Raw genomic sequence first — 20,804 nt, forward strand, 5'->3', positions numbered from 1 at the left:
TTTACACTACCGACATACTCTTCTTGGACACTGTCTACTCATAGGCTATGTATATGGTGAGAGTGCCTATCACTATCTAGGTTTTACACTACCTACATACTCTTCTTGGACACTGTCTACTCATAGGCTATGTATATGGTGAGAGTGCCTATCACTATCTAGGTTTTACACTACCTACATACTCTTCTTGGACACCGTCTACTCATAGGCTATGTATATGGTGAGAGTGCCTATCACTATCTAGGTTTTACACTACCTACATACTCTTCTTGGACACCGTCTACTCATAGGCTATGTATATGGTGAGAGTGCCTATCACTATCTAGGTTTTACACTACCTACATACTCTTCTTGGACACCGTCTACTCATAGGCTATGTATATGGTGAGAGTGCCTATCACTATCTAGGTTTTACACTACCTACATACTCTTCTTGGACACCGTCTACTCATAGGCTATGTATATGGTGAGAGTGCCTATCACTATCTAGGTTTTACACTACCTACATACTCTTCTTGGACACTGTCTACTCATAGGCTATGTATATGGTGAGAGTGCCTATCACTATCTAGGTTTTACACTACCTACATACTCTTCTTGGACACTATCTACTCATAGGCTGTGTATATGGTGAGAGTGCCTATCACTATCTAGGTTTTACACTACCTACATACTCTTCTTGGACACTGTCTACTCATAGGCTATGTATATGGTGAGAGTGCCTATCACTATCTAGGTTTTACACTACCGACATACTCTTCTTGGACACTGTCTACTCATAGGCTATGTATATGGTGAGAGTGCCTATCACTATCTAGGTTTTACACTACCTACATACTCTTCTTGGACACCGTCTACTCATAGGCTATGTATATGGTGAGAGTGCCTATCACTATCTAGGTTTTACACTACCTACATACTCTTCTTGGACACTGTCTACTCATAGGCTATGTATATGGTGAGAGTGCCTATCACTATCTAGGTTTTACACTACCTACATACTCTTCTTGGACACCGTCTACTCATAGGCTGTGTATATGGTGAGAGTGCCTATCACTATCTAGGTTTTACACTACCTACATACTCTTCTTGGACACTGTCTACTCATAGGCTATGTATATGGTGAGAGTGCCTATCACTATCTAGGTTTTACACTACCTACATACTCTTCTTGGACACTGTCTACTCATAGGCTATGTATATGGTGAGAGTGCCTATCACTATCTAGGTTTTACACTACCTACATACTCTTCTTGGACACTGTCTACTCATAGGCTGTGTATATGGTGAGAGTGCCTATCACTATCTAGGTTTTACACTACCTACATACTCTTCTTGGACACCGTCTACTCATAGGCTGTGTATATGGTGAGAGTGCCTATCACTATCTAGGTTTTACACTACCTACATACTCTTCTTGGACACTGTCTACTCATAGGCTATGTATATGGTGAGAGTGCCTATCACTATCTAGGTTTTACACTACCTACATACTCTTCTTGGACACCGTCTACTCATAGGCTATGTATATGGTGAGAGTGCCTATCACTATCTAGGTTTTACACTACCTACATACTCTTCTTGGACACCGTCTACTCATAGGCTATGTATATGGTGAGAGTGCCTATCACTATCTAGGTTTTACACTACCTACATACTCTTCTTGGACACCGTCTACTCATAGGCTATGTATATGGTGAGAGTGCCTATCACTATCTAGGTTTTACACTACCTACATACTCTTCTTGGACACTGTCTACTCATAGGCTGTGTATATGGTGAGAGTGCCTATCACTATCTAGGTTTTACACTACCTACATACTCTTCTTGGACACCGTCTACTCATAGGCTATGTATATGGTGAGAGTGCCTATCACTATCTAGGTTTTACACTACCTACATACTCTTCTTGGACACCGTCTACTCATAGGCTGTGTATATGGTGAGAGTGCCTATCACTATCTAGGTTTTACACTACCTACATACTCTTCTTGGACACTGTCTACTCATAGGCTGTGTATATGGTGAGAGTGCCTATCACTATCTAGGTTTTACACTACCTACATACTCTTCTTGGACACTGTCTACTCATAGGCTATGTATATGGTGAGAGTGCCTATCACTATCTAGGTTTTACACTACCTACATACTCTTCTTGGACACTGTCTACTCATAGGCTATGTATATGGTGAGAGTGCCTATCACTATCTAGGTTTTACACTACCTACATACTCTTCTTGGACACCGTCTACTCATAGGCTATGTATATGGTGAGAGTGCCTATCACTATCTAGGTTTTACACTACCTACATACTCTTCTTGGACACTGTCTACTCATAGGCTATGTATATGGTGAGAGTGCCTATCACTATCTAGGTTTTACACTACCTACATACTCTTCTTGGACACCGTCTACTCATAGGCTATGTATATGGTGAGAGTGCCTATCACTGTCTAGGTTTTACACTACCTACATACTCTTCTTGGACACTGTCTACTCATAGGCTATGTATATGGTGAGAGTGCCTATCACTATCTAGGTTTTACACTACCTACATACTCTTCTTGGACACTGTCTACTCATAGGCTATGTATATGGTGAGAGTGCCTATCACTATCTAGGTTTTACACTACCTACATACTCTTCTTGGACACTGTCTACTCATAGGCTATGTATATGGTGAGAGTGCCTATCACTATCTAGGTTTTACACTACCTACATACTCTTCTTGGACACCGTCTACTCATAGGCTATGTATATGGTGAGAGTGCCTATCACTATCTAGGTTTTACACTACCTACATACTCTTCTTGGACACCGTCTACTCATAGGCTATGTATATGGTGAGAGTGCCTATCACTATCTAGGTTTTACACTACCTACATACTCTTCTTGGACACCGTCTACTCATAGGCTGTGTATATGGTGAGAGTGCCTATCACTATCTAGGTTTTACACTACCTACATACTCTTCTTGGACACCGTCTACTCATAGGCTGTGTATATGGTGAGAGTGCCTATCACTATCTAGGTTTTAACTCTGTAGAATTGTCTAGATGTGTAATCTTGTAACATAGTTTCTTTCAACTTATCTTGTAACATAGTTTCTTTCAACTTATTTTTGAATAGTATTTCAAATGTCATTTGTATTGGATTGGATTATACTGTGTTTGTTATGTGGAGCTTTTCTCCCTGGGCCTCTGTTGAAAACGGGTTGTGTAGACCCAGTCAGACCACCCCGGTAAACAGATTTCAAATAAATTAAATAAATAAATGCATTAAGTAGTTGATTTTTTATTCATCCCTTTTCTTGACTAGCACTTTTCTAGGAATAAGACTGCAAGTATTAGGTAGGGGAGGATGTTCAGCAGTAATTTGTGTTCGTTTTGCATGGTGCGAGTGGACTTGCATCATACAAGGCAGCTCTGAAGCCCTGTGCTTCTGGCTTACTTTACTTGTTTGAATCTTCTGTATCAGTGATTTGCACCTGCTTGTACATGTTTTTGTATGGATTATTTCAGTTGAAGGGTCGGTATTTGAACTGTGAATTCTGATTTTGGTTTTTCTACAATAAATATGTTAGTCTAACACTTGGTACTTTTTTTTTTTTTTAACTCATTTTGTTCTTTTTTTTTTTAACTCATGCTGTTATTCTTGTTGACATAATTTTTAACTAAGTGTTGGTCATCTATGGAAGGGCTTTAGCTATAATTGGCCTTGCATATTTTGGTGCAGTTAGTGTTTCCATGGAATGCTAATACCACAAAAGGATATGCATCAAGAATTGTTTGTGCCAGATCAAAAAAACAAAAAAACTGCAGACTGATCTTCCCCATAACTTTTCAGAGCCTTTTCAGTGTTGTTAATGTATTTTGGCCTTCCTGTCATTCATTATGTTTCAGCAGATAATCGTTCTCTGACATAATTTCTAGATATCTTCTCCACTTCATGGTGATTAACATGATTTGCTGGCTCATAAGTTTTTAGAGAGCTATGGTATCCGCTGCTGGTAAGATCACAAAAATGTCTTTTCTTGTATCACTGTTGCAGAATTCCACTGCTGATAGGTTATCTCGTCAAGGTGACCTGATGTCTGGCTGACGTATAAAACCAAAAACCTATTTTCTGGTACATCCAGCATATAACCTAAGCTTATGGGCATAGAGGTACATAAGCAGACATAGGGTTGTAAGATCCTCAGACTGTCTTGCCACCAGCCCGAACACAAGATTTCCGCACCCGCCGGTCTGTTCATTGCATTGCATTTGGCTGCTGCCATTCCCAACACTTACTCAGTTGAACCGTCATTGTCTTATCTTTTTTCAAAAAAGATTTGTTAATGTCAGCTAAGAGAGGCAAGTATGACTGTGATAAGTAGATCTCTTATAAGGAACTCCATTCCCAGTGTTTATTTTGTTTGGATTCTGAACACAATTGCAGAAATTGTCAGATGTGTCGATCCCTTGTTCCTAAAACCCTTCATACTTTACTTGTTTCGTTAAATACATATTTAAGAGACACAACTTCTGAAGTGCCTCACACAAGCCAAGTGGCAGAACCTTTTGCCTTGGATGTCCATCTCACACCTGAAAAAAAGTTCAAGAAAACTAGACCTGATCCATGAGCTGCCCAGTCTGATTCAGATGCAGCAGGAATCCAGGATACATCAGACAGTTTCTCAGACACCCACAACAGCAACCCAATTGATGGTTGGTACAGTGTCTGACCTTGCAAATCTGTTTATATGATACGGTTGATGAGGAGGAACAGAGAGTGATCATTGGAGAGAACATTCCTCAAATCCTTATTAGGGAAGAGGTGCTTGGTACTTTAATTGAGGTCCGTTAGGGTTCCGACCCCACCACGCTTCATGAGTGGACATACTCAGAAAAAGGGCTTTCTACTTCATCCCATCTTACAGGCTCTGACCCTGACTTTGTGGATGATAGAATTTTAATTCCTTTCAGACACCAGTTAACCGAAGACGTGCTTCATATAACCTACCCCACTAGAAAGTTTTGTATCTCCAAATAGAAAAGATTTTCTCTCTGATGTCCTAAGAAGAATTTGAGCCCTCTCCACAATTTTATCATACATGTTTGACCTACTCAAAACTGAACTAGCCTATTCCTCTGTCAAGGTACACTTGTCCGCCATTTTTGCCTGCATGTCACTTAATCTGCCCTTGCTCTCAAGAATTGAAGTCAGACAGTTTCCAAAGGGTGTCCTTCACTTGAATCCACCCTAGGAGGGCTTCACCATTCCATTGGGGCCTCTGTTTTATTATGGGAAAACTTAGTTTGCCACCTTTTGAACCAGTTGCATTCACCTCTTCCTTCCTAAAGTTTTTTACTTATAAAATTGTTTTCCTGGTGGCCCTTACTTCTGCCAAAGGGGTTTCTGAGCTTCACGCCCTTATGGTCACCCCCCCCCTTTCCTTATCCTGCATAAGGATACGGTCTGTCTTAGGGCTAAACCTTTTTCCATGCCTAAGATGGTAAATCAGTAGTCTCTCAGTCAGGTGATACATTTACCTACCTTCTTTCTAAAGCCATACAGCAGGGGTGAGAGGCTTCTCCACTCTCTGGATGTGCACAGACAACTAGTATTCTGCCTTGATGAGACAAGAAACATTAGGAAGACAGCCCAGCCTTTTGTTTCTTTCCAGGAAGGCAAGTTGGGCAACTTGGTCTCTAAACAGACATTATGTAACTAGATCTCAATCTCTCTTGATATTCCTATCGTGGCAAGTTCTTGTCTTCACCACTGGAAGTACACTCCACCAGAGCAGTTACTTTCTTTGGTGCCTTCTTCAAGAGCATTGCCTCCAGAGCCATTTTGGAAGCAGCCACCTGTTCCTGTGTACACACTTTCACAAAACACTCCAGAGTGGATGACTTTTCTGGATGGTGGACATGTTTTACCAAATGCATATTTCTGGGACTGGTAGACAGCTCCCGTGTCACTGGTCCCTCCACCCTATCCAACTTCTAAACTTTTGGAATACCCCCATCAGTATTGCAATACTGACGCAGTAGTTTAAGGGAGGACATAATGCAGTTGTGTAAGAACAGTGGATGTCCTACTCATCCCTCCTGCAGTATTGTATCCCTTTTCCTTCCCCCTTATTGTTTGTACTAATCTCTATACATCCTGTGGACTGGGGGGTTGGTGAGTTATTTTCCCATCCTTTTAGTTGACCTTATTTTTCTTTGCTGTATTTACATAGGCTTCTTCAGGGTCTCTTAGCTTTAGGGTAGTCTGAGGATTCTTATATTCCTTTAGCAGATTATGCACCTATATGCTCACAGGCATAGGTCATATGCTAGACATACAAGCGTAGAGAAGGTTTTTTGTTTTGGTACTCCAGCCAGCGGGTTATCTTAGGGAATGCTGCAGCAGTGATCAGTAGGACATGTACTGTTACTGTGAGTTCTTACACAGCTGTACTTTTTGTGACAGACTCTGCTTAGTTGGGTTCATATCAGAATTCCTACATTTTCCATGAATAGCAGTTTTTTTTTTTGGGGGGTGGGGGCTGAATTATGTTTTCTGCTATGACTATTATGCTCCGTACACTGCTGTTATGTGAAATTAACGTTCGTAATCAAAACTGTATCACTAAGTTGTCATTGTGCCCAGAAGTAACTCTCCTGCTCACCTAAATGTGAGGCTGTGTGCCAGTGACTGGAATAATATGAGAAAGGAAGAAAAAGTCTGGACACTTCATTGTTCGATATTTAGTTATTAAGGCACCTGTGAAAAACTTTTGTTTTCCAGAGTTCTCATGTATGCTATTCATTTAGAATAATTGATTGTTTTGGGTTGTAGGCTGTTCACGACAACCAGATTCTGATTGTGATTGGAGAAACAGGGTCTGGTAAAACCACGCAGATTACACAGTACCTAGCAGAAGCAGGGTACACTGCTAGGGGGAAGATTGGATGCACCCAGCCCAGACGTGTGGCTGCTATGTCAGTTGCAAAGAGAGTGTCTGAAGAATATGGATGTTGTTTGGGTCAAGAGGTAAGTCCGTCTGTTTCTGTATGGCTTTTGTTTTTCCCTTTTGCACTCCTTTTCTTCCTAGACTGAGATTGCTTAAAGGTCTTCATCTTTGCTAATGTTTTTCCTTGTTTGGGTAAATGTTTTTCATATTAAGTTTCATTTGCCAGTTTCACTTACTGCATTCAGTGTTCTTTTTTTCTGAACCACGCTTTGTCTGTTTATATCTGCTTTGAGTGTTCCTTTTTTGTAGTCCATGCTTTGTTTTTAAATCAACGCACTATTGTGCCTGCGTATTTTAGTAAAAACAAGTTTTGATGGAGAAGGAGTGGCCACATGTTTATGTACTTCATAAAGTAACTAAAATCCCCTTTTTTATGCTTTCCCATGCTGGGACTATGTTAGGACTTTGAGATGTACATTAGGAACTGTGGAGTTGAAAGTTCAAACTGTTTGCAATGTGTACTTTGTTTTTAGTAAGTCATTTGCCCTAATGTTGTCCTAGATCCTATGGGTATGGCAGAAGGAGAAACCTGCTGGCTGGTTAAGTAATTTGCAGGTTGAGTTAGTGTATGCATATCATGTTGAAGAAAGCATGAAGTATTATTTTTGGGTGGCCATTTGTTTGTGAGTGCTATTGGTTGGTGTTGGATTGCCTACTGTGGTTATGATGATCAAGAGCTGTGTTTTTCAGATGTTTTTACCTTCAGAACTCATTGAAGTAATGTATTCTTTAAATACAGGTTGGTTACACTATTCGATTTGAGGACTGTACTAGCCCAGAAACTGTTATCAAATACATGACAGACGGTATGTTATTACGAGAATGCCTCATCGATCCTGACCTTACACAGTATGCTATTATAATGCTGGACGAAGCCCATGAGAGGACAATTCACACTGATGTGCTGTTTGGGTTGCTAAAAAAGGTAAGTAGAATGTAATTTCATAACATTTTCTTTAATCATGCATGTGTGATGTATAGCTTTAAGGAGTATGCTGAGGATTGCTTAATAGTCCTGTATTTTGGTAAGAACTATTGTAATTATAGCTAATGTGTTTTAGATCCTTATCTTCACACATCTGTTAGCTTTAACTCTGTAAATGTGACGTTTTGTACTTGGTCTTGCATAATTTGCAGTTTGCATTTGTGTTCTTTTTCTGTAAAAATATTGCACTTGGCAGCGTATCACAGAGGGTTTTAAGTGTACAAAGTTTCTAACGAGGGTCAGCCTTTAGTTCCGTTTTTCATTTTTTCAGTCTTTTTATTTCTAGGCTGTGACACTGAGCACATCACTTAACTGAATTGTGCTTCCTGTTCAGCTCAAAGTGGCTTTTGTGCCTGATGTATTTCCAGGTTAGTCTGTGGATAAAGTACATTTTGATAGCTTTTCTTAAGCTAGATGCACTTTCCATTCCTCTCAAGTTGTGGTAGCAGTTATGATGTTCCCATATACCTTTATAGATTCATATTTCATGTTCTAAATTTTGCTGTTGTCATAGGGTTTTGATGTCCCAGGTTCATGTCATGTAGTAATCAAACATGAAACCATAATAAACAGAACCCAGGAATTTCAGTGTTTAATGTTATGTGGTCCAAACTCAGAGCCAGACAGGTTAATTTAAGTTTGCCTGTTTGTGATTGGAGAAACAGTGTCTGGTAAAACCACGCAGGTTACACAGTACCTAGCAGAAGCAGGGTACACTGCTAGGGGGAAGATTGGATGCAACCAACCCAGACGTCAGGTACACAGACATAATCCTTACATAATTTATCCACATAACAGTTAAAGAGCTCTAAGTTTTCAACACCATGCATATGCACTGGCAGTGAATTACATGGCCTCCTAGCTCTGTGATGAAAGTAAGAACTTTTAACTGATGTTCTAACATCAGCGAGCTTTACAGACAAGTTGCTATTCCTTGTATTAATGGTATGATTTGAAAATCATATAATCTAGTGGTAGTCAGTCTTATCTTTAGACATTTAAAGACCAAGATTAAGTTGACCTCAGAGGTTTGTAACCGATGGAATATAATGAGAAATGTTGCCATCTGTTTGTATGTGTGTGTGTGTGTGTGTGTATATATATATATATATATATATATATATATATATATATATATATATATATATATATATATATATATATATATAAAACATAGATTCACTTTATAATCTCAAAATATTGAAATCTGGAACTTCAGTATCTCGAGACTATAAAGCATTCACAATATCGAAACCCCAAAAGCACGAAATTCAAAATCGCGACTTTTAAATACACCCTCCACCACGCAAACATACATACACCTTCCTCCCCACACTACAACAAACCAACAAAACACACACAAACACAACAACACAAACGCATGTACCTACCCTACATGTAAGCAGAGGGCAAGCCCACCTGCACCCCCGCACACCCCTGCTAATTATATATACTAACTCTGAGGTTGCACTAAATAGACAAACGCATTAAACCCACCACTACATACTCTATATTCCCCTTGCACAAACACACACCACATACGTACAAACACTACCACTCTCAACACTTACACACTCATACTCTTACCTACCTACACCTATACTTCCCAACACATGCACATACACTCAAATCCCTACCCAAAACCCTTAAAAAAAAGCACTTACCTGCATCTCCACATATATCCACACATCGGCAGGCAAACCATATCCCACAGCACACCACACCTTACAAACATAACAAAACCCACGTACCGCTCCATCACAACCGTGAATTCGACACTTTGAGTTCGATCAGGTGCAGTTTTGCTCAACTGCACTTTCGGCACTTTCGCCTCGAGATACTGAAATTCAGGATTTCAGTATTTCGAGATAGTAAAGTGCTTCCATATACATATATGTGTATGTATATATGTATGCACATCTACATATATCTATATATCTGTATATATATATATATCTATATATATATATATATATATATATATATATGTATTTGTACAAACACACAGACACACACACACTATAGATATATATATATATGTATATGTACACAGACACACACACACACACACTATAGATATATATATATATATATGTATGTATATGTACACACACACAGACACACACACACACACTATATATATATATATATATATATATATAATGTGTATATGTACACAGACACATAACACACACACACTATATATATATATATATATATATATATATATGTATACACACACACACACACACACACGCGCGCGCACACACACTATATATATATATATATATATATATGGATCTAGGACGTTTGCTCACTCAAATCCATAATAACCAAGCACACTTTAATGAAAGCGCTTTTATCGAAAAAGTGCTTTCGTTAAAGCGTGTTGCAAAAAAAAAAATAAAACACTACATTTACATTTTAGCAGGGCCCTCCTTCAGCCCCCACACCCCCCTACTTTAATGTTCTCCCTCCGAGACCGCACTACAGTGGGGAAAAGGGAAATTTCCCTTACCCACACCATAGTACAGCCTCTGCAACTGGCATATTTACGTGAAAGTGCTTCTTCGGTGAGAAGCACTTTCACGTAAGTATGCCCGGCCGTTTGGGTTTCGGTTGTTTGCTCACTCGAGCAAACGTTCTAGATCCATAGATCTATATATATATATATATATAGATATATATATATATATTAATTATATATACACACACATACGTACACAGGCATGCACACAGTGGTTCAGCCCAAAAACCTGTCTGGTAAATATTTTTTGAATTTGTTCATTTCCTCACTTGAGATGCACTAAAATAGCAGAAGGAACCACAATATTTTATAACAGACCTTGCTGTTGAAGTAAATAAAGGAATTAAAACTTTTCCATTTCTACTTCTAATATACCTCATAATATCCTTTAATATTCTATAACATGTTCTCACTACAGTATTAGTATGGATTATATTAAAAAACAAAAGTACTTGTTTACGTAAACGGAGAATGCATCCACCACGTTTGTTTAAGAACATAGTTAACGGGCAAGTGCTGAGGCTGATTAGATTAGATTAACCAGTGACAGTGATTTGTTACCATCAGCATTAAATGAGATGACAGAAGACTTTATCAGAAGAGGATATGATTTTACACTTCTTGACAAGTAAGAGTAGTGTTTTTGGTATGTGCCTACATATATTGTACCCCAAGCTACTAATGAGAGGAGAGTGTCACTGGCGTTTGGGTGGGACCACACGTGTCCCTTATCCCCACAGCTGCAGATGGCACTTGTGTGTCTCAGGAACTTGTCTTTTAGTTTTAAATGGCTAGCATCACTCTTGGGTATGTACAAGTGAGACTGGGGAATTTTATAGTTGTAGTTTCTATATAGGGTTGTAAAGATTTTGTGAAGACTCATTGTGATTACTTTTTTCATTATATTGTTTTTTAAATATGTATTATAATTTTACTGGAAAGTGACACTTGGGAGTGAAGGGATAGATATTTCTTGCTAAGGGCTTTAAAATGTCTTCTCATCCGTAGTGGATGATTTTTCAAGTAGAAGTTTGTTTGGGATGCAACTCTAAAGTGTTGTACCCAAACCTATTTTGGTTAACCTTTTGGAAGTGAACTGTTCATACTGTTTTACCTCTGACTTTGATAAAAATATGTGATGTACCCCTGAATATACACACCATCAGTCACCGTCCATGCACATAAACAACATTGGCATACACATTGTGCCTGTTTCATTATTTACACGTGCATACACACCACACACATTGTATGTACATGCAGAATATGCACACAAGCATATGAGACGCAAATTTCACACAAATATATCTTGCACACTATAGGAGAATGGAAGAAGAAGGTCCTTATTAAAGAAACGGTGCAAGTACAGAGGAGCATTCCTAACCCCCCAAAGGCATACCATTAAAGGCTGGTAAAAGAGGAATACTGACTCTGAGAGTACACTGTCATTGCTGCAATACTGCTGCCATTCACAGTTGGTTGTGACTCTCTCTCTTCCTCCTCACACTCTAACCTGTCTGCATGTACACATATTTTCATAATGACACAGTGGGGAGACAGTGAGAATTGGAGAGTAGATGTGCATATTGGAGTCCCATAATAAGTAAGAAAGGGCTAGATTGGATGGAAGAAGGGAAGAGTCTGGTTATAGGGGCAGTCCATTCATCCATTATTGGCAAAAACATCCTAGCACCACCACTGTTCTTTCAAGTAATTGAATGATGACATTCAAAAATAAGAAGAAAGGTGACAGCAAAGAGAGTCCATATTCATCTCAAACAGAGGGGGGATGTACCTTAGTAGTCTTTGTTTCATGTGTGTTGGTGTGTTATTTAGTATTTGTTTTAGCTGTTTTCCTAACTTTTAGCATTTCCTTGTTTGAAATAGTTTAGTAATATTCATTTTTATATGAATATCTTAACCTCTTTGTTTTATCTGTTTATTAAAACTTATTTTATTTAGTATATAGTTTAGCATTTTTTATCTAATTTCTGTTTTAACATTTGCTTGTTTGAATGTCATTTATTTTGTAGTACTGGTTTAAGTTAGTATTTTTAATAGTCCTTGATGGTCTTCTATTCAGTTGCTACAGTATTCTTTATTTGTGGAATATCCCCACCAGAAGGCACCCGACGTCTGCCAGTATACAAAAGTCTTTCACCACCATAGGGTATGTGGAATGTCTGATGTAAACTGCAGTCAGACCTAGGCCATAAAACTAACATATGTCCATATCATCCTCACAACTTTTCTGCTGCCAGTCAGAGCGCCATCTCTATCTGTTGGTCATGCAGTTTCCAGCCATTCCTACTTCTCTTTCAGATAAGTGTTCTGTTAGGGAATTTTCTTTTTTTTTGCAATTAATTTCTTATTTCGTCCAGGAAAGGAAAGTGCCAAAGTGGAAGAGCAATTCCACATAAGGACAGCCATACCCATTGTCTTTTTTGCCTAGGCCCTAACCGCAACCATAAGTCATGCATTATTTGTCAGTCATTTCTTCCAAAGAACCTTAGAAGTAGGGTTTCATCACTAGCTTTGTATCTGGAAAAGCAAAGGCTTAAATTGTTAACTAAGCACATGAAGGATTTCTCGAGGCCCGAAGCCAAGCCACCAAAGCATAAGACCAAGAATTCTCTGGCTGCACTTTCCACTGCACCTCTGCCTTCAGACGTATCTCCCAAGGTGCCCATCAACCTGGAGGCACATCCGATTCCAGACATGGAGTCACACGCAGAACCTACTTCTGAGGGTGCTTTGACTTCTGCCATGAGCATGTCTCTAGAGGTGGAACAGATGTCCGATCTGGATGTCAAGGGGGAACTGAGGCTCGACTGAATTGAGGAACCTAGGGGTTTACCACAAAAGTCTGCCACTGCACTCCAGCCTGAATCCTTTGAACTCTGGTCTTCTTCCATACCCCCATCATTACATAAGATAGTTTTTCCAGCGAAGAAAAAACAAACGACAAAGCATGTCTCCACTGCTAAATAGGCTCCTGCGGTTTGGCAGGCCTTCTCTGAGTCTTTTCCAGGCCTTCATGGCTCTTAAGCAGCCTACCTCTCAGCCTGCCCCCACCCCAGCCTCTCAACTTTTCCAGAAAAGGGCTAGGGACCCAGACTTTTCTGATGAAGAAGAATGTTTAGACTACTCTACTCATATCCCCTCTCCTTAGGAATAGGAGTCAGTGGGTGCAGAGTCTCTCGTGGAGGAAATGTCCTTCAGGGAGACCATCCTGAAAATGTGTGACTATTTTAAGAGAGATTCCTCCCAAATTTCAGCCTTTTTGGATGCAGTCCACCATGCATCCCAAAACCCTGACTCTCAGGCTCCAGCTGCCCAAAAGTCAGACCATTTCTGCAAAGTCCCTGAGGACTGTCAAGTGTCTTTTTAGGTGCCTGGCTGTAGACCCAACAGTCATTTCTGTCACTGCTGACAAGCCTTTTAGGATGCTCTCTTCTATCTCCCTACTCCCATTGGACAAGGAGAGTAGAACTCTTGAAAGGCGAGGAAAAAGGCCTACACTTCAGGCACTTTGCTTTCAGAGCCATCAACTACTTGACACATATGACTAAATACTCCGTAGACCTTATGTCTCAGGCAACTTCTGCAATCTCAGACCTCCCAGATTCTCAGGGGAAAAAACTTAGCCCCCAGTCTTTTAGGAGATTATTTCCAAGTGCAAAGACACTCCATCAAATACAGCTATGATGCCGCTGAGGCCTGCCCTAGGACAGCTGCTACTGGGTCAGTACTCGGAAGATTCTCCTGTCTTAGACTTCAGCCACTGCAGGATGATTTCAAATCACAATTAATGGATGCCCCTCTGGACAATACAGCCTTGTTTGGGTCATACAAGAAAAGTCTAAGGAACTGAAAGAGCTAAAGCACCTTTTAGTTTCCCCGGTGCTCAGGTTCCATAGGAATTTTCCCTTGAAGACTGTCTTTGTTCACAGCCTTTCTCAGCACCAATAAAGCAATTTTCTAGGGAAGGTAAGATACCTCAGAGGACTAGGGCTGCTCGGACACCACCACAACAAAAAACGCTTTCTGTACAGAGCGTGGAGTATTTGACTACCTTGCAAACATCCCCCCCTTCACTCCACCTTTCAAACGCTCTCTCAAGACATGGTAAGCCATTACCCAAGACAACTGTGTCCTTTTCATAATCAAAAAAGGATATTTTATGGTTTGGCACTCCACTCCCACCTTTCAGGGCTTTCCACAACCACCCAGAGAACAACTTCTCTTCACAGATCTCTCCCCTCGGATTTGTTGAAACAGGGATCCTTTCAGACAGTTCCCTGTACCTCCAGAGGGAAAGGAGTTTATTCAAGAATGATTCTAGTACCCAGAAAATATGGAGACCAATCCTAGACTTATCTCATCTCAACACTTTCTTAAAGGTTCCCTCCATCAGAATGTTAACTCTACAAAACTCTTTTTCCTCTGCTTTTACCACAGGGATTCATGGCCTCTCTAGACATAAAAGATGCCTATCTTCACATCCCCGTTCACCCCCAGGTACAGGAAATATTTGTCTTTCTATGGGTTCTTGGCATTTTCAGTTCTCTGCATTGCACTTTGGCCTCTCTACACCCCCAAGGGTTTTCACAAAATGTTTGGCTGTAGTTGATTGCTCATTGCAGGCTCCTGGATATCCAGATTTTTCCCATACCTGGACAACCTGCTTTTGCAGGGCCTGACTCCTTGGGTTCTTCAACAGAACCTACAGACTACCATTACCCTCCCGGCAAATCTGGGGTTCACCATAAACTTCGTAAGATCAACCCTCACCCCAACCCAAAACCACATTTTTCTGGTTTGCGGAATCCAAACCGACATATTGAGAGTGCTCTACCACCCCAAAAGGCAGAGGACCTTCGGGCCTCCTTTCTATCTCTCCTCCCATTAAACCACATCACAGGCAGGGAATTCCTTCGGGTACTAGGTCTTATGCCCTCAACCATCCCCGTTGTACCCCTGGCAAGACTTCGCATGAGGAAATTCCAGTGATTCCTGAGATCTCTCTGGAAACAACACTCATCCACTAGAATACCTAATTCTACTCATCCCATGCTTGAAGAGGGCGCTTCTCTCATGGGCCCAGCAGGTAAAACTAAACCCAGGACTGCCTCTACACCCTCTAGACCTAGTCCAAGAAGGCACATTAGACGTGGTCCCCCTCACAGTAAAAGGGACACATCTACGTAATGGAGATGTGAGCATTGCTTCTAGCCTTACAAACCTTCCATTTCTTCCTTCACCCAGGCCCACTAAAACTGTTCACTGACATGTCATAAAGCTGTATAATAAAAGTTGAGTTGAGCTGTGCTGTGTGTGGGGGTACAGAAATGGAGAGATTTCTGTCAGACAGAATGAGGAAGGTAAGGCCTACCTATAAGAGTACATGTTCATCCTGCCCTTACAGAGGAAGCTTGCAAGGGCCGAAAGTGAGGTGGGGAGTCAGTAGCAGCTCGTCTCATCTCAGCTCTTAATGTTGTGCTTCAGCACAAAACATTTTATAGAACGGATTAAATTCAAACAAGCAAAAGTTAGGAAAAGTAAGTAAATTCTAAACAAAATGAATGTCAGTGTCTAGTTGAAACAATGATTACTAAAAACGTAATACAAGTAATAAAGTAAAGTACTAAGGTAATAAAATATAAAGTCACATCAAAGATGAAAGTAAATTCAGTAGCTCAAAGTAACATTGAAACCTTTCAAACAGCTGATTGTCGTAGTAGGAATTTGGTTTATTTGGCAAAATGCAGAGCCTGTGAATATTTCTATATAGTCTGGTACATCAACAAGCAAGGAGGAACCACATCCTACCCTTTATGCTGGGAAGCTCTAAGAGTGTGGCAGTGGGGTGATAGCTTCTAACCGCTTTCTACTAGCAATGCACATTCCCAGAAATGTCAATCTGATTGCAGACAAACTGAGCAGGAACATTTTGATGCCTCACAAGTGGTCTCTCAATCCCGTAGTAGCAACTCAAATTTTTCTTTGTTGGGGCTGGCCTTGCTGTGACCTCTTTGCTTCCCTCTTGAACCACAAATGCACCAGCTTCCTTGCCCTGATCCTCCCCAGGAGGAGTCACCGAGAGATGCTATGATACACGATTGGCCCCCGGGACTACTGTGTGCCTTTCCCCCTTTTCCCGTCATTCCATAGTTCTTGAAGAAAGTATAACTGCTGAGAAGCGAGGTGATCCTCTTTTTACACCCTATTGGCCCCATCAAATTTGTTTCCCCTTTCTATGGCCTCACTTGGTTCACCACCCGTGGACCCTGGATTCAGCCCCGGGACTCCTGTCTCACCCGCAGGGGCTGGTCCATCCCAACCTTCATAGTCTCAAGCCGACTGCTTGGTATCTCCACTTCCGCTGATTGCCAGGCAGATGAACCTATCTTCCCCAGTCCAAAAGATTCTTCTGGCTTCTCATAAACCCTCCATCAGGAAACTCTTATCACAGCAAATGGGCTAGGTTTGTAATTTGGACTAAAGAACAAGGACTAGACCCACTTTCAATTCCAGTTTATAAGGTTTTGGAGTACCTGCCAGCTCTACTCCATTCAGGAACCTCAGTCTCTACTATTACAGTTCACTTAGTGGCTATCGCCAATTTTTATAATGGCTTTAACGACTCTTCGTTAATGTCCCACCATCTTTGCCATACCTTCATGAAAGGAGTTATATACCTCAGACCACGTATTAAAAACCCTACTGAACGTTGCTTGGTATAAAACAAAAGGTACCTTTGTCTCCATTTATGTCTGCTAACACATCATTTCTGAAGTACTTATCCTGAAAGACTTCATTGTTGAAGACCACTGCCTGTGCAGTTAGCAAAATGTTACTCCATCTAATGGATGTACACAGGCACTACCTGCACAGTTAGCAGAATGCTACTCCATCTAATGGATGAGACACTGCCTGTACGGTTAGCAGAATGCTACTCCATCTAATGGATGTACACAGGCACTGCCTGCACAGTTAGCAGAACTGTACTCCATCTAATGGATGTACACAGGCACTGCCTGCACAGTTAGCAGAACTGTACTCCATCTAATGGATGTACACAGGCACTGCCTGCACAGTTAGCAGAATGGTACTCCATCTAATAGATGTACACGGGCACTGCCTGCACAGTTAGCAGAATGGTGCTCCATCTAGTGGATGTATAACCTATACTACTTGCACAGTTAGCAGAATGGTACTCCATCTAGTGGATGTACACTGGCACTGCCTACTCCATCTAATGGATGTGCACAGGTAACTGTGGTACTGCATTGTGAGAACTAAGGACATGTTACTGACGAACTAAGGACATATCATTGACAAGTTTGATATGTAAGGCTGTGGAGTGCATCATCATGGACCTAATTAACAAGGATATAGGGTATCTCCAAACTCTGGATCCCATGCAGTTTGGTTTTGTGAAGGGTAGATCATGCCTGCTCAACCTGGTTGACTTCTTTGAGTCATTCACCAGAGCTGTGGATGAGAGCAAGGCAATTCATACAGCCTACCTCGATCTGGCCAAGGCCTTTGATACCATTCCCCACTCAGAAATTGATAGATTCGCCAAACTAGGCATCAACCCCTATATCACTAGGTGGGTTGCAAATTGGCTCACAGATAGAACCCACAGTGTGAAATAGCAGACTCCAAGTCAGACTGCCGACCAGTCATGAGTGGAGTTCCACAGGGATTGGTCCTGGGTCCTCTCCTGTTTGGCATCTACTTCTCAGAAGTCCAGGCCAACATGGAGGGACTCTGGCTGACCAAGTTCACCGATGATTGCAATCTGGGAGCCATCATTAACTTCCCCCAAGTGATGTAGACATCTACAGAAAGGCCTCAATGAGACCAACACTGGTGTCGAAACCATGGCCTTAAGCTTAATGCCAAAAAATGAGTCGTAATTCCCTTTGGATAAAACTCTTTTCCCATTAATTACCACATTGATGGTAGCCCATTGAACACTGAAGACGTTAAAAGGGATCTGGGGACACAGGTTGACAGCAACCTGTCCTTCGATTACCACATTGCCTCCATGGTCAGAAAGTCCTATGTGGCACATCTCGGTTTTGCATCCAGGAAGAAAGAGGTCATCATCTCCCTCTACTCTTCCCTCATTACACCAGTCATAGAGTATAATGCCCCATTTGGCATGTACCTCACGAAAGACCTGCAACAATTGGAAAGGCCACAAAAGTACCTCACAAAGAGGATCCTAGGCCTTAAATACATGCCCTACATGGACAGACTCCAAAAACTCCAGCTTTTCTCTGTCTCATATCATGTATTAAGAGGCGATCTCTACTTGACTTACAAAGCCACCCAGCCCTGTTAGAAATGTTACACCTAATGACATTTCAATTATGTCGTACTACACGCTCCAGGGACCTCAACCTCATTACCACAGTCAACAGAACATTCTGGAGGCACAGGTTCATAACCCAGAGACCGCCTATGCTCTGGAACAGACTTCCCATACATGTCAAGCAGAGTACCTCACTGGTCCTTTTCAAGAGAAATCTTGATGAGTGGATGGGAAATAGAAAGTTCACCCTGGGGATCACTCCAGCGGCTCTACTTGATAGAGGCACCAGGAACTAACTGTGGCATGATGCCAGGGCACTTCTGTTGGCTAGGCTTGTAAAGGCTCCAGGGTCGTTGGCCTAATACACACTTGTGAACCTATAAACAGCTCTTTGTATCCTTCATGCTAAGGAGACAAGGTAGTTAAGTAGGTGAGTAACTAACCATTGTGTATCTAAATGGTAAAGCTGTTGGTATACAGGCCAAGGTATACATTACCATGGTAGAAGCTACTTTGCATTTCTAGGAATATTTCCACAGAGTGCCTTTGGGAGGCAGCATTGTGAACATCATCCACATTTTGCAAGCTAGGTAAACAATACAGAAATAAGGTATGATTTGCCACAGCCATCCAGCAAGTTGTGTAGATGCCTCCTTATTAAATCTGTGGTCATGCCACCCTTGAGTAGCTCACTGTTTTAGTATTCCCTTAAGTTGAACATAACATAATTCACTCGTGAGTATAGTTGTATACAGTATTCAAATATTTTCATTGCTGCAGTGTAGTCTCCCTGCCCCCTACTCCCTAAGTGTGCTGCCTAACTTCTTGCTGTTGGAGGGTAAGGGAGAGCACCCTCCTGTTGCCTCATCCTGCACATGGAAATACTCCAAACAATTCCATAAGGTTTGTCAAGAAACGCTGGTTAATGGCACACTTCCAAAAAGTATTTGTCATTGTCATCATTACCCCCTTTTTCCCCCATTTTCTACATGGGGTCAGGATGTTGCATCACTTTTCGCCTTGTCTCCCTGTTCAATGCCACTCTTCTACCTTCTTCGACAATCATGCCTGACTGTTACAGGTCTTCTCTCACACAATCCATCCACCTCTTTGCTGGAATCTGTATTTTTCTTTTGCTTTCCTCCTGTCGGTCCTAAATTTTCTTCACCAGATTGTCTTCTGCTTCCCTGCACATGTGCCTGAACCACTGTAATCTGTTCTATTTGACCTTTTCTGCATTTGGAGGTACTTTGGCTTTTGCTCATTAAGTCCTTATTTCTTCATCTGTCCCACAGTGTACATTCTTAGCACCATCTCAGGCACGTCATCTCCTTCACCTCTAGCTTCCTCAACTTCTCTGCCTTTGTTTCTGTACCATACAGTAGTACTGGTCACACCACTGTTTTTGTACACCTTACTTTTCAGCATCTTTGTCATTATTGTCATACATTACCCCTGACACACTGTGCCAGTTGGCCGTAGTCCCTCTGATTCTTGTTTTGACCTCCTCATTCACACTTCCCTTCCCCTGAAACACCCCACCAAGATACTTGAAGCTGTTAACTTATTCCACTATTTTTCCTTCTAAGTTTTTAGCTTCTTTTGATTTCCCATATTTGCTGCCATTACATCTGCCTTAAATTTTGCATTCCATTCCCCTAATCTTTGCTGCAATTCTTGCATAGTCTGCGTGTAATGCCACATTGTCTGCATGCAGCAGTTTTATTGATCTTTCATCTCCGACCTGTTTGCTAAGTAAGTCCATCATCAGTGTGAAGACTGGTAGAGATGGGTGAAGGCTGCCAGCCTAGCCAGATAGAAATGTGCAAATAATTCTGGCATTTGTAAATATGAATGTTGAACTACAGACTTGTTTTCTTAATTGAAAGAATATGCTGTGAAATGTTGAACTTAAAACAATGTAGCAACATTGTCCTCTGCTGTAAAGAAAGGTAA

The 20,804-nt window shown here is 41.1% G+C and overlaps 1 protein-coding gene across 1 annotated transcript in view; it reads left to right on the forward strand.

Moving 5' to 3' along the window:
- Positions 1–20,804, forward strand: part of DHX8 (DEAH-box helicase 8) — a 959,075-nt gene that overhangs the window by 511,839 nt on the left and 426,432 nt on the right. The window contains exons 13-14 of the mRNA XM_044055176.1: positions 6,833–7,027; positions 7,747–7,932. Coding sequence (XP_043911111.1) covers positions 6,833–7,027; positions 7,747–7,932 — 381 coding nt within the window. The remainder of the gene's footprint in view (positions 1–6,832; positions 7,028–7,746; positions 7,933–20,804) is intronic.

The sequence above is a fragment of the Protopterus annectens genome, chromosome 13.part0 (assembly GCF_019279795.1).
Source record: "Protopterus annectens isolate FY-2018-M chromosome 13.part0, PAN1.0, whole genome shotgun sequence".
Classification (NCBI taxonomy): domain Eukaryota; kingdom Metazoa; phylum Chordata; order Ceratodontiformes; family Protopteridae; genus Protopterus; species Protopterus annectens.